The sequence below is a fragment of the Nelumbo nucifera genome, chromosome 1 (genome assembly GCF_055504915.1).
Source record: "Nelumbo nucifera cultivar China Antique chromosome 1, China Antique-T2T, whole genome shotgun sequence".
In the NCBI taxonomy this organism is placed as follows: Eukaryota; Viridiplantae; Streptophyta; class Magnoliopsida; order Proteales; family Nelumbonaceae; genus Nelumbo; species Nelumbo nucifera.
This window is the reverse complement of record NC_142649.1, coordinates 158283025-158295675: the sequence shown is the minus strand read 5'-3', so window position 1 is coordinate 158295675 and position 12651 is coordinate 158283025. Positions and strand designations below refer to the sequence as shown.

Genomic DNA, 12651 nt, shown 5'->3' with positions numbered 1-12651 from the left:
GTCACAATAACAATTAACGGGTTGGTTACATAGAATCTTGTTTTGCCATTTGATTCTATTTAATTTTAATATTTACCCATTGCCTATTTTACTATATCCGTGGTCCTTCAAGCCCCCATTGACTCATTTCTTCTTCATTCTTATGGGTACTATTGAGTCTTCTATGCTCTTTTAGTCCACTTTCTTTCATTTTATCACCTATTACTGCATATATGGAAAATCAATTCAATCTGAAATCCATAATGAAGGTTAACAAAAATATAGAATGCGTAGACAAAGGAAAAAGAACGGTAAAAATGGTCGATGTTGAATTGTTATGACATTGAATGTAGGATGTCCTCGCTTCACAAGTCACGACAGACGGTAATTAAATATCTCTTCCAATGCCAATCTCATGTTGCATTGTATCGTGCATAGTGTATTGGCATCGTGGTTCAGCGAGTCGATAAATATTGAGAGTTGGGGGATTTTAACGACTTAAAATGTTAGTAGCCATCCATCCTAACTGTGAATACTTTGATCTTGGAATAGAGGTTATGGGCCTTGATTCTTGGTAGGTGAGATTTTAATATTTTGTATCCTACTAGAAATGTAAGAGTTCTTTAAAAATGATAAATTGATTCTTTGGTAGCCGATGTTCCAAATGCAGGGAGGTGTTCCCATTGCATGGCTGGGATGTGCTGTGGAGCATGTATGGGGCCTCAAAGCCTGCTTCATCCGGGTCCCATGTCTTGTCATGTGGGCTTTCTAAACTAAATAGCTTCTGTTTCTACAGTCCACTTAAGAATTTATCCATCTCTTGATATTTTCTTTTTTCTTTTTTATTAGTGTGAACGTGCATGTATAATTAAAGGTAAAGATATAAATTAACAATATTTGAACTTTTATAATCTGCACCAAAACCAAGGCAAATATCCACTTTTATAATAGTATAGATGTTAAAGGTAGAGCAACTTCATTACTTAGAGAGTATTGCAGAATACAACGAGGATCCTAGCAATGGACAGCCAGCCAATATAATTTACTGTAAATTATAATGGAAGCAAGCAATGCGCCATTGGGGTGCCCCTGCTGCGTGCTAACAGGTTTGCCATTGATAAATGATATGCTTCTCTATGGGGCAAAAGCTTCTGACACACCCACGATTTACAGTAAATCATCCCTTCCAGTATTGGTGTTACCCAGTCTTCTCTACAGTTGCCTCATCCTGTTGTTCCTGTTTCTCCTGGTTGGCATTCTCTACACTTAATCTCTTGCAGTTTGTCAATCTCTTCTCTCTTTGATTTGATTTGATGAAAGATATTGCCAAACTCCAATCTGTTCCATCTCTCGACTTCTTACTGTTAGCATTCTTCTTCAGTCCATCTTCAGTTGTGCCGCTGCACCCTTTGTGCCCAACCACAGCAAATTTAAAATAACTTCTTTTGACGAGTTCTGATAGTAGATTCACCTCTATGAAGTAACAGTGAATACTTTTTACTTGAAATTATACCTTCAATACTGAGCTGAGCTAAAAGTTTCTTGAGCTAACCGGGAGACAGCTAATCCTTACTCATTTGTCTAAGAAACAAACGGCATTCAATTGAGATAATCCTTGGTTGAAGGGACACCGACTTCTGTTCACGTTTCTTTGTCTGGATGAACTAGAATTCATTTAAGTATGCCGGTCTAGACCAGATGTCAGAACAATAACCAGAAGCTAAATTTATTTTAGGGGCTCTTTCGATAGTCATCTATCCGTGATTTTCCCTTTCCTCTATGTTTACAGGTAATGTTAGCCCTTGAAAACCTCGGTTTACTATAGTTTGAAGTTTGAATAGATACCCGGAAAAAAGAAGTTAGGTTGGCCAAATTCTAGAGTAAATTACAGGTCTAATACTGTGGAAATGATCCAGAGATAGAAATAAGAAGTTTGAGCTTTCCAAGTTCAACATCTAACATGTTAGTTGTGACAAAAACACCAAACGTAAGTGATCCAACCATTCTACTTTAGGTACTCTACAACTAAAATTAAAAACAAGAGAGAATTGAAAATAGCTATAACTTTCCCTGCACCAAGTTTTTGGATCTCCTACGCTTTTCTTGCACTTCCATTCAGTGATTTTTTTTTTTTTTTTCAGATAAAAGCTGCTTCTATCTACAGATCTCCCACAGCTGAAATCTACCAATAGTTGTGCAAAAAATGAGGTAATTTCATTCCATTTCAGCCCTTTGTTAAATATAAACAAAAAATGGGTAGAAACAGAAATTGCTGGCCGCCCAATTCCTACTCTTAAGTCCAATTCCACTATGATACGAACACAGGCTTAAGAATGTTTCTTAAAAGCTGCAGAATTGAGTACTTGAAGTTTCGAACTTCAATTTACAAAAACTAAGATGGAAAAGAAAAGAAATGCTTGTGTATTTACATTTTACAATTAGAGGAATGAAAACCAGTCAGATATCAGTCTCTGAAAGTGGAATTTGGTCCCACGTCTGGGGTACAAAGTCCCAGAGACATCACCAGCAACTTCGTATTGTTATAGCTATTGAATTAGTTCAAGTTGCAGAACATCACAGACACGCCACGTGAACTGATTAAAATAAATAAGATAACCTCTTAATTATTCAATAACATGCATTCTAACAAAACTTAAGAGCTTAAACAGAAGTGATACCTAAAGATTATGAAGACAGAATTTATTTGTCCTTAGACGATTGGCCCTTCTCTGAAAGTTCAGCATTCTTTGAGAAGCAAGCAATGGACTGGATGGTGATCATGGGATTATCCCCAATTTCATTTGGCAAAACACTTCCCTCAGACAATACTGGGATTAACCCCAACTGCATCTGGAAATATACTTTCACCAGACATGTATAAGCCTTCCGCTTCCAACTCTCCCATGTAAATTATTTATTCTTGGTGGATTTATCCTTCTCCAATGATTCAGCAATCTTCTTTGACAAACAGTAAGCAATGGACTGAATGGTGATCATGGGATTAACCCCAAGTGCATTTGGAAAAACACTTCCATCACAGACATATAAGCCTTCTGCTTCCCAACTCTCCCCGTTCTCATCAACTGCACCATCTTTCTCCTTAGCGCTCATCCTACAGCTCCCCATCTGATGGGCAGAAGCATAGATGGTCCAGTGCTCTTCCCTCGACATTGGACCTTCCACTGCAGAAACTGTATCCAAGAATTCCTCCAAATCCTCTTCCTTAATCCCTCTGCATTTAATTCTCTGCCCATCACTCCGATGGGTGCCCACCTCAACAGCTCCTGCTGCAATCAAAATCCTCAATGCCCTTCGCAATCCTGCCTTAAGGTTCTCTTTGTCTAATTCACTGAGCCTATATGTTATCCTTCCCTGGATTTTCACTTCACCTGAACCCTGATCCCTAACCAATGCAAAAAGGTGAGCAGTCCTTGCATACTTTACCATGCACTCCTTCATGTCAAGTCCAGAAACCCAAGGAAACAATGCAGCAAATGAACCTGGCCCAAGTGCAGGAGTTTCAATGATAGTACAAACATCATCAGATTTCTCTGTGACCACCTTATGTAATGACGTGATTATACCTCCCTCGTATGTTTTCCCTTTAAACTCTTTCATCGAATCAGGAAAATACCCCCATGCCATCATTACAGGATGAAGATGTAGATTCTTACCAATGTTTGGATTCCTCAACCCGCTAGATATCATTAAAGGGGGTGTCAAGAGAGAACCACATGCTGAGATTGTTACCTTAGCCTCAATTTGCAGTTTGTTTCTGATATTCCTACTGAAAGTTCTTGCAATCACTCCCACGCATTTCATAGTTTTAGCACTACCAAACTTGTTTCTTTTCAATATGAACCTCTTGGCTTTGCATCCTGTTAGGATCACAGCACCATGATTAACAGCATCAACCAACCAAGTAGAATCAGTCCCTTGTTTATCACCTCTTCTACAACCAAAACCACAAGACCCGCAGTAATGATTCTCTGAGGAATTCCGTGGCACAGGATCAATTTTCAGACCAAGATTTTCACACCCTCTTCGAAGGACTTGATTCTGGAATCCTTCCTCTAAGCAAGTATCCGTAACACCATTCCTCTCACACACAGTGTCCATGGCAGAGAGATAGTCAGAGCTACCAAAGAGTGGAATCTTGTGATCCATATGCCACTCCCTGAGCACAGAACTTGGTGTTTTGATGCATGCGGACCAGTTCACAGCAGAGCCACCACCCACTGTTGATCCTGCCATCATCATAATCTTCCCATCAAGACTCGGTAGGATCCCTCCTGATTCATATAGTTGACTGAAGGAAGGACCCTCCAGAGAGGAATAATCTTCAGGCACAAAGTAATTCCCTTTCTCCAGGACTATTACCTTCTGTCCAGAGCTTGCAAGAACTGCAGCTGCAACTCCCCCACCACAACCAGAACCAACAATAATAACATCACATTCAATTTTGTGGAGGTTCCACCTTGGACCTCGAGTGACTTTGAAACCTTTTATGGTGAGGGATTGAACAAGGGTTGAATCAGATTCACTCACGGTTTCTATGATTCCCTTCTCGAGGGGTCTCTTCCTCTCTGTTTTGTATGATCTCCGTTCGGTGTCTACATGATACCCAATTGCATCCCATGCAGGGTTTTCTGAGTTTTCATTGGTCTGCAACAGAAAGAGATGAAATTCAATTTTAAGAACTTGAACTTCATTCTTCTGCAGTTTCATAAAAGAAACCAAAGGATTTACCAATTGAATAATCATTTACAGTGCTCCAATTTATAATTTTCAAACACTAGCTTTTGAGAATCGGGGAACAATTCCCTTCAAGGCCTTGAGAAAGCTAATCAGTTTCCAGAAAAATTAAACCCAAGGGTTAGCTATAAAGGCCACGGAGTATGGTCTATATGTCAAATAAATAAAATCCTTTGTTCAATGCAAGAAAAACAAAGTCCTTCAAGGGCATTGAAAAAACCTATCTGAGAAAAGGATATAAATTGCCCAAGGATGGGGTTGGGGAGTGAAGCAGAGAGAGAAAGAAAAACTAAAAGGAAAAATGGAACTATGTATTTGTAAACAGTAATAAGGTCTTTCAAACAATGTCCTGTTCCCTTGTGGACTTGAACAAATTAGCTAGTTCTGGGAAGGAGAAAATGCTACCCTTGAGACCAGATTACTTTTTGCAATTACCAAATAAAGAGAAAACTGTTTAAAGCAGAAGTTCAGCAAAAGAAACTTAACCAATAATTTTACTTTCACCCTTCATGTTTTCCTCAGAACTAAACTCGGAAAATTGAAGGAGCATAATAAGATAGAGAAATATCAGAGAAATTTCAAACAGATAAGAAAATTTACTGGTCAGAGGCTTTACCATGCTGAAAAAGGTTAACATACAGAAGACTTTGAGCAGCATGAAGAACATTCTTAAATGTCTATGATACCTCGCCCCCGACCATTTCTGGAGAATCTGTTCCCTTTTCTCCAAGGGTAATTCTGAGAACTTGTAAAGAAACGGCCATCCGCAACCAAAAGTGAGAACCCCACAAAGTAAGGATGTCCCTAATCTGGTTGACAGCATCCATAGAAGAAATTTCACCATGAAAACAGCATGCCATAAACTTCTGCTGACCAAAAGCTCTGCAACCTACAATCACCATGTGATACTTGAGAACCAAAATATTGAAAAAATCAATATAAGAAAAAATATATTAATAAAAAGACATAATGGATAACATTAAAAATAGATTCATATATAACTCTGTCTGAAAATAAAATATAATTTGTCATTAATCAATTAAAGAGGTACAAACAACTAAAACTTAACCCATTAAAAGAAACACCCACGATCCAGATCCACCCAACGAAGAATCAACCACTCTTTAATAATCAAACATCAATTTTTACCCGAAAAAGGAAAAAGATCATGGAGATCATAAAACAAAATCATTAAGAATTCAATCAACAAGACCTCGTCAGGAATGGGCTTCTGAGACCCAGAAACAAGGTAGAAGGACTGGACACTCTTGTTGGGGGATCCTTCACCGCCGGTGGCTCGGAGAGGATCAAATGGTATAGAAGGTATGAAAGCTTCACAAATGGCACTGAGAGCTTCCATCTGATAATAAGAAAACCCATGACTGTAGTTGCCCTTTTTCCTTCCCCCTCTCAGCAGAGGATGACACTGTCTTGTCATTGTAAGCTTCTCTGCTATTGCTTTTTTTTTTTTTCCTGATGAAATTCTCTATGATTGGATTGATTGGATTTGGTTATGAATCAATGGATGTTTATATACTGGGATGGCAGGACTCCCACTACGTGGAAGTGGAATTGAAGACGATTACTGATGTGAATTGTGCTGTAGCAATTTTACGTATCTATTTTAATTAACACCACGTGACAACTGACAAGCTTTTTAAGTTGTCAACGGACCGGTTTTGGACTGGACCCGTCCAAATCAAAATCAATTTGGACGAATTGTAAGAACCAATAAGAGATATTGAATTCGATCAATCTAAACCTAATGGTTAAATGTATTAAGGCCTTTTCACCACCTCAGAATAGGGAAATTTCTCAGATGTATTTAGGGCCCGTTTGGCATGTCTTTTTAAAATCTTTTTGTAGTTCTGACGGTTAAAAGATGCATTGAGCTTTTGATATAAGATCTGGGCAGCTCGAAGACAGTTTGATAGATGCACATCTTTCTGTATGTCTATTCACGTCTTTCCGCATTAGATTAAAACACGAAAGACATGGGAAACTTCAACCATCTTTTGGCGGTTAGATCTTCTACGAGCCAAATGAGAATAAACTAAAAATCGGTCTTCCTGACTTATAAACAATCAAAAAACTGCATGGAAAAATGCACCAAACAGGCCCTTATGTATTTATCCCAGTTCCCCCTATCCTGTGAATTAATAATCTTCCCCCTTACACTAACTCGAACTGTACGATATCATTATGACTTCTATGGTGGATTGAACTCAAATTACCCCAAGTATTTATTTTGAATTGGATTGGACCTTATCGGGTTTAATCAATATCTAATCTATTGATAGAAGATAAAACTATAGGTGTTAATGGATCAGGTTTGAATTAGAACCAATTTAAATTAAAATTAATTTGAACATATTAGATGGTCCAAACATTGAATTGACCGATCCAAAATAGTCCAAAATATTCATTAAATTGGATTGGACCTGTTCTAGGCTCATATTGGACTGAATTTGTTTAGACTAAATCTGGTCCAATTGACACCCCTAACCGAACCCATAGGCAATACCAAACCCAACCCCTATCCGTCCCTAACAGTTCCATCACAAAGGCCAAACTCTACCATCAGTGTCATCTTGAAGATGGTAAGTATGTTTAGTGTCTAATGTTGATAGAACATATTGAGGAAGTATGTTTTGATAACAATTCAACTATCCCTATAATACGCATATCCACCACAATTATTGTTAGCCAACAAAACACACTCTCAGACATAGAGACCAGGGCTGTGTTTGGTTCTATGGGTGTCTATTGGAAAAACACCACTACATCAATGTCATTTAGGTGTTGGCATTTATTGTGCACGAAACCATTTTTTACTTTCAATATTTATCAAGTAAACATTGAAAACAGAAACACTTGGATTTATCTGCACGAGACATTGGGAGAAACTTCAAATTTTGGTTTCTCCCAATGCCCCAATGTTTATTGAAATGAAATGCTTACCTGGAGTATGAGAAACACCCATCTTGGATTTAAAGTAAAGTTCTTCAATTAAACGTTCATATGAGAAACACCCATCTATAAATGCCCACGGAACCAAACACATACCAGATTTGTTCCTTATAGAGTGTTCCTCACACCAACCTCACAACATGTTTAGCTATGTATTGGGAATATCTCTCGTACATGTAGAGCTGTAAATTAGGTCATACTGCTTGTGGCCTAGCACAAAATTGGGCCAACCCGGCCCGACCCAACCCGGCCTGACACAACACGATGGGATGGGTCGTGTTGGGCTCAGGGTTCTAGGTCCATGGGTTGGACGATATGACACGAACGAGTGGGTTGGGCAGCCCACAGCCCACATGTTGGCACAACCCATGGTCCAAATACAACCCGCTCGAGGAAACTAGCTGCTGAGACCCCCCAACAACTAGTTTTTGCTTTTTTTGGAGGGCTTTTTTTTTATATAAATACCCCCCTAACAACTATCTTTAGGTCTCAAGATGAATAGATTAGGCTTGACTTTGGTCTGAATCTTTAGGTCCAATCCATAGGGTTAGGATTGGGTTAAGCTTAAATTTGACCTAACCTACTTGATTTGCACCATGATGGTCCAATCGTTTGGGTAAGTGAGTTAACCAATGATGTCATAATTAAGTAATAAAAATTAAAAAAATAGATAGAAACACAAAAAATAAAAATACAAAAAATTTATAGAAAATTTTGAGATATCTAAGATATTATAAACTTATCATATCAAACAAAAAATAAGTGTGATAAAAAAGAATTATTTTTAGAATTAATTACGCAAATAGAATAAAAAATTTAAAGTTGCCCAAAAATGATATTGCTTTTTTTTTCAAGTCAAATAGGCTAGCACATGGTTTCATAATTATATAATAAAACTCAAAAAATAGATAGAAATAAAAATATAGAAAGCACAACAATTTGTGCACATTTCTAATATATATATATATATATATATATATATATATATATATATATATATATATATATATATCATATCAAATAAAAATAATTATGATAAATAAGAAGTACTTTTATTAGCTATGAAAATGAAATATAAAATCTAAATACATTATCACATCATGCTTTTATTAATTATCATTTTTAAATAGTTCTAATAAGGATGTTGAAATTATCAATGTTATTTGAAATTAACACATGCAAAGCACGTACATATTTACTAGTTAATCTAAAAACTGATATGGTATGATATGCAGTGATACATTGTGATATTTTGAATCTTGTATAGAATGGCTTCGCTCATTACACACTTGATTAACAAAGGGTTTTGGAGGGAGTAATACAACATATTAACCAAATTCTTAATCCCGTCCAACTTGGAACTTCTGAAGGGAACAATAGTAAAATGAGAAACAGAGGTGATGAATGAGGAAATTTGGCAAGAATTAAATCATATATATCTCAGACTGAATTCCCCATTCCTTGGGTTAGCTTCAGGCGGTATTATTTTTAAAAACTTATAACATTAGATAAAATGTTATTTTTTCTTCATTTTGGCAAAATTACCAAATACATATATAAAATTTTCTTTATGCTTATCGCAAAGGAAATCTATACTATATTCTAAAATGCAATTGTGTGCATTAGCTTACTCTCTTTTACTTACCAACCCCCTTATAATTTTGTACTTTTTAATTTTAAGTAAAAGAAATCAAATTGGGGCTACTTATAATTGATCCAAATAACTCCCCTTTAACATGGGCATCTTTTAACACCAGCCCATGCATCACATTGGTCTCCACTAGTAACCAACAAAAATTTAAGATATCATATGCCTATCAAGCTGATCTTCACACATTAAACTCCTTGGTGGAGAAACCATGAACACTATTTTAAATGATTATACACATTTTAATAACTTAAAACATCATATGCCTTAAATTAGATATGAAAAAAAGCTTATAATAGATTAAGATGGGCATTTATGAAAACAAGGAGGTTGTTTAGTTTTGTGCCATTAATTTAATAAATGTTTTGTATGTAATATTCATCTTGAAAAATGAGAAAAATGGCTGATAAACATTTTTTAATGTTGTTTGATAGTTAGGCACCATTAGATTAGACACCATCCGGTGCCACATAAGCTTTTTTTCTTAAGGTGCTACATAAGCTGAATAAGAAGAAAAACACCTTGGTGTTGGGGGAAATGTTAAGGGCCCATTTAGTTTGTGGGAGTAGGATCTGGATTTGGAATCGAAATGGGTCATTCCAATTCCAATTGTTTGGTTGGATGAGATTGGAAGGGAAGGGCCATTCCCTCCCCTCCCTTGGGAATGAGATCTCATTCTGGCCAGCTGATTCCAATTCCAATTCCCATCTGAACCAAACAGCCAATGGGATTTCAATTTTGACCTATTTCGATTCCAAAAGCAAACTAAATAGATCCTAAAAAGAAGCTTCCCCTAACAATTGGTTCTCATAAAAACCAATACAAACATTTATTTGGTAAACAATTTACCAAATATTTTAAAATAAATTCCTATGTGACAATGAATTAGCACTGTTTTTTAGATAAATGACAATGAAACCAAATACCATCGAACAACATTTTCTACGGCACTATCGCAACCTTGAGAGTTGAATTACTATAACCCTACATTGAATTAGACGAAATGACATCTTAGTGGAGCCACTCCAATACATCAAAGGCCTTGGTTCTCGGTTTTAACCCTACACTACCTGTCCTAAAAAAAAGTGAACTCTTATAAAAAAAAACAAAAAACTTTAACCTAAATTGGATTTCGTAAACATCTTTTCATCCAACTTTATGAATTGGCTTCAGGCATTTAACCTTCAGCATTCAACCGGCCATCCCTATTTACTCTCACACATTTTTATCCTATGCACAATGGCTTTAACTGTCAATTCATTGTTAATTTGCAGACAATTGTACTATGTTGTTTTCCAAAGCTAAGCACTTGGCTTGCAAGCAGCTGAGAGAAATCTTCCAGAGCTATGCCAAAGATTCAATGCAGTTAACGAGAGCTTCAATAAATCAGAACTTCGCAACGAAATCTGATTTGCAGTCGGAATTGTGAGAACCCATAAACTATACATCATGAAAAATACAGATAGTGTCCGTTTGATTTGCAGTCGGAATTGAAATCTGAATCCGAATAGTCTATTCTCATAGTCTTTTTGATTCATACAGAAATTAAAGTAAGAATTGAATTCAGTTAGACCAGGTTTAACGCATGTTACCTCAACCCAAACCTGACCTGAATTGCGATTAAGGCTGACCCAACCTTAACTTGATAAGGTTGGAGCAGTGCGGGTTTAATTCGTATCTTGGCCCATTAGTCCATTACATTAAATATCCTTATATGGAGAGTTAAATAACTTAAATTGGCTGTTGATCAATCTAATTCAACCTCTTTGAATAACTTATCTCGAGTGGCTTGTCAAGATTATCTAACTTCTTTCTTAAGCGATTAAAGTAGTTGTCAACTACGATAGCTTATATTATATATTTATGCAGTTAAAGATTCATTACCAAATGTTGATTTATAGTGACAGGCACTTAAATGTCTATCACAAAAAAAAAAAAAAAACAATTTTTTGATATACAGTCAGTGACAAACAACTAAAGTCATAAAAAAATTGATTTAGAGTGACAAACAATTAAACCATTGTCGCAAAATATTGAGTTATAGTAATGAACAATTGATTGGCTGTCACAAAATCATAAAATCTTAACATATAGTAATGGACAATTAGCATTTGTAACAGAAAATTAATTCATAATAATGAATAATTAAACATTGTCACAATATGTTAATTTATAGTGACGAACAATTAAATGTTTTAAAAAATCACAAATTTTGATTTATAAGCTTAGTTTGGAAGGAGTACAAATACAAATATATATGATACAAATACATATAAAATAATACAGATTAGAAGGTTTTGCACTCTACATATTTGTATTCGTACTCCTCCCAAATTGAGCCATAGTGATGGATAATTGAATATCCATCACAAAATTTTTATTTATAGTGACGAACGATTAGGTATTTGTTACAAAAATCACGGTGTATGGTAATAGACAACTAAATGCTTGTTGTAAGTTAAAATCACAATATCTTCATTTGGAACATGTCAAATCCAGACGTTTAGACGTTTGAGCTATTGACTTGCAACCCAAAGGTAAACAAGGTTTAGCATCTAGGCCAATTTTTAAATCATTGTACATATATAGGCTGTTTTGGGCTGAGTTTTCTTAGTTAAATTGGGGGGAAAATTACCATCCCGAGTCGTATATCTTTGTATACCCAATCCTTCAACTATTTTTTTTTTTTTATATTTCATTTTATTTAGGGGTTTAACATATTAGTATAACAGTAGTGAAAACAGTAAGAAGTGAGAATTTCAACCACTTCATGCTGAATAGATCATGGGGTCATTGACTTTAATAGTCTAATCTCTACCAGCAAGTTTAGGATATAAAGATATTAGTTGAACAGATAACTAGAGAATTTACAACTCCCAACTTCAACTAGATTTGGTGAAAAAGGATATTAACAAGGACAAAGAAAGTCATAGTTATATAATTAGTAAAAATTATTAAATAATTAAAATTTTAAGAAACATAATTAAATATTCAATGGAATTGTTAAATAATTAAACAATAGAATGACAAAATAATTAAATAATTAACTATTAGTAAAATAAATCAATAATTATGAAAAATGATTAAATAATTAATAAAATATTTATATAATTAAATAACTAAAAACATTAATGCAATTTCTAGCAACATTAAGAAAAATCGTTGTTATACAACTCCTTTTAATCCAATCCAACATTCGATTCAATTATCTTGAATTTTGATGATCAAATTTTAATTTTAATTTCTGCATCCAATTAATAATTAGATTGGATGTGGATTTAACTCCATCCAATTCAATT

General features: G+C 35.4%; 1 protein-coding gene across 1 annotated transcript; it reads right to left on the bottom strand.

The window, feature by feature from the left end:
• Positions 1-2574: 2574 nt before the first annotated feature.
• LOC104602834 (long-chain-alcohol oxidase FAO2-like) lies at positions 2575-6264 on the bottom strand. The gene is made up of 3 exons (XM_010266682.3): positions 5948-6264; positions 5351-5623; positions 2575-4644 (listed from the first exon to the last, which is right to left on the bottom strand). The coding sequence occupies exons 1-3, from the start codon at positions 6170-6172 to the stop codon at positions 2890-2892; spliced, it is 2253 nt and encodes a 750-aa protein (XP_010264984.1). The 5' UTR covers positions 6173-6264; the 3' UTR covers positions 2575-2889.
• Positions 6265-12651: the final 6387 nt, after the last annotated feature.

Bases quoted from the DNA above. Each gene is read 5' to 3' on its own strand.
- LOC104602834 (XM_010266682.3), bottom strand. From the start codon at position 6,172: ATGACAAGACAGTGTCATCCTCTGCTGAGAGGGGGAAGGAAAAAGGGC. The intron at 5,624-5,947 runs GTCTTGTTGATT...TGGTGATTGTAG, and splicing joins AGAAGCCCATTCCTGACGAG to GTTGCAGAGCTTTTGGTCAG. The intron at 4,645-5,350 runs GTAAAGCCTCTG...TTTCTGTTGCAG, and splicing joins TGTTAACCTTTTTCAGCATG to ACCAATGAAAACTCAGAAAA.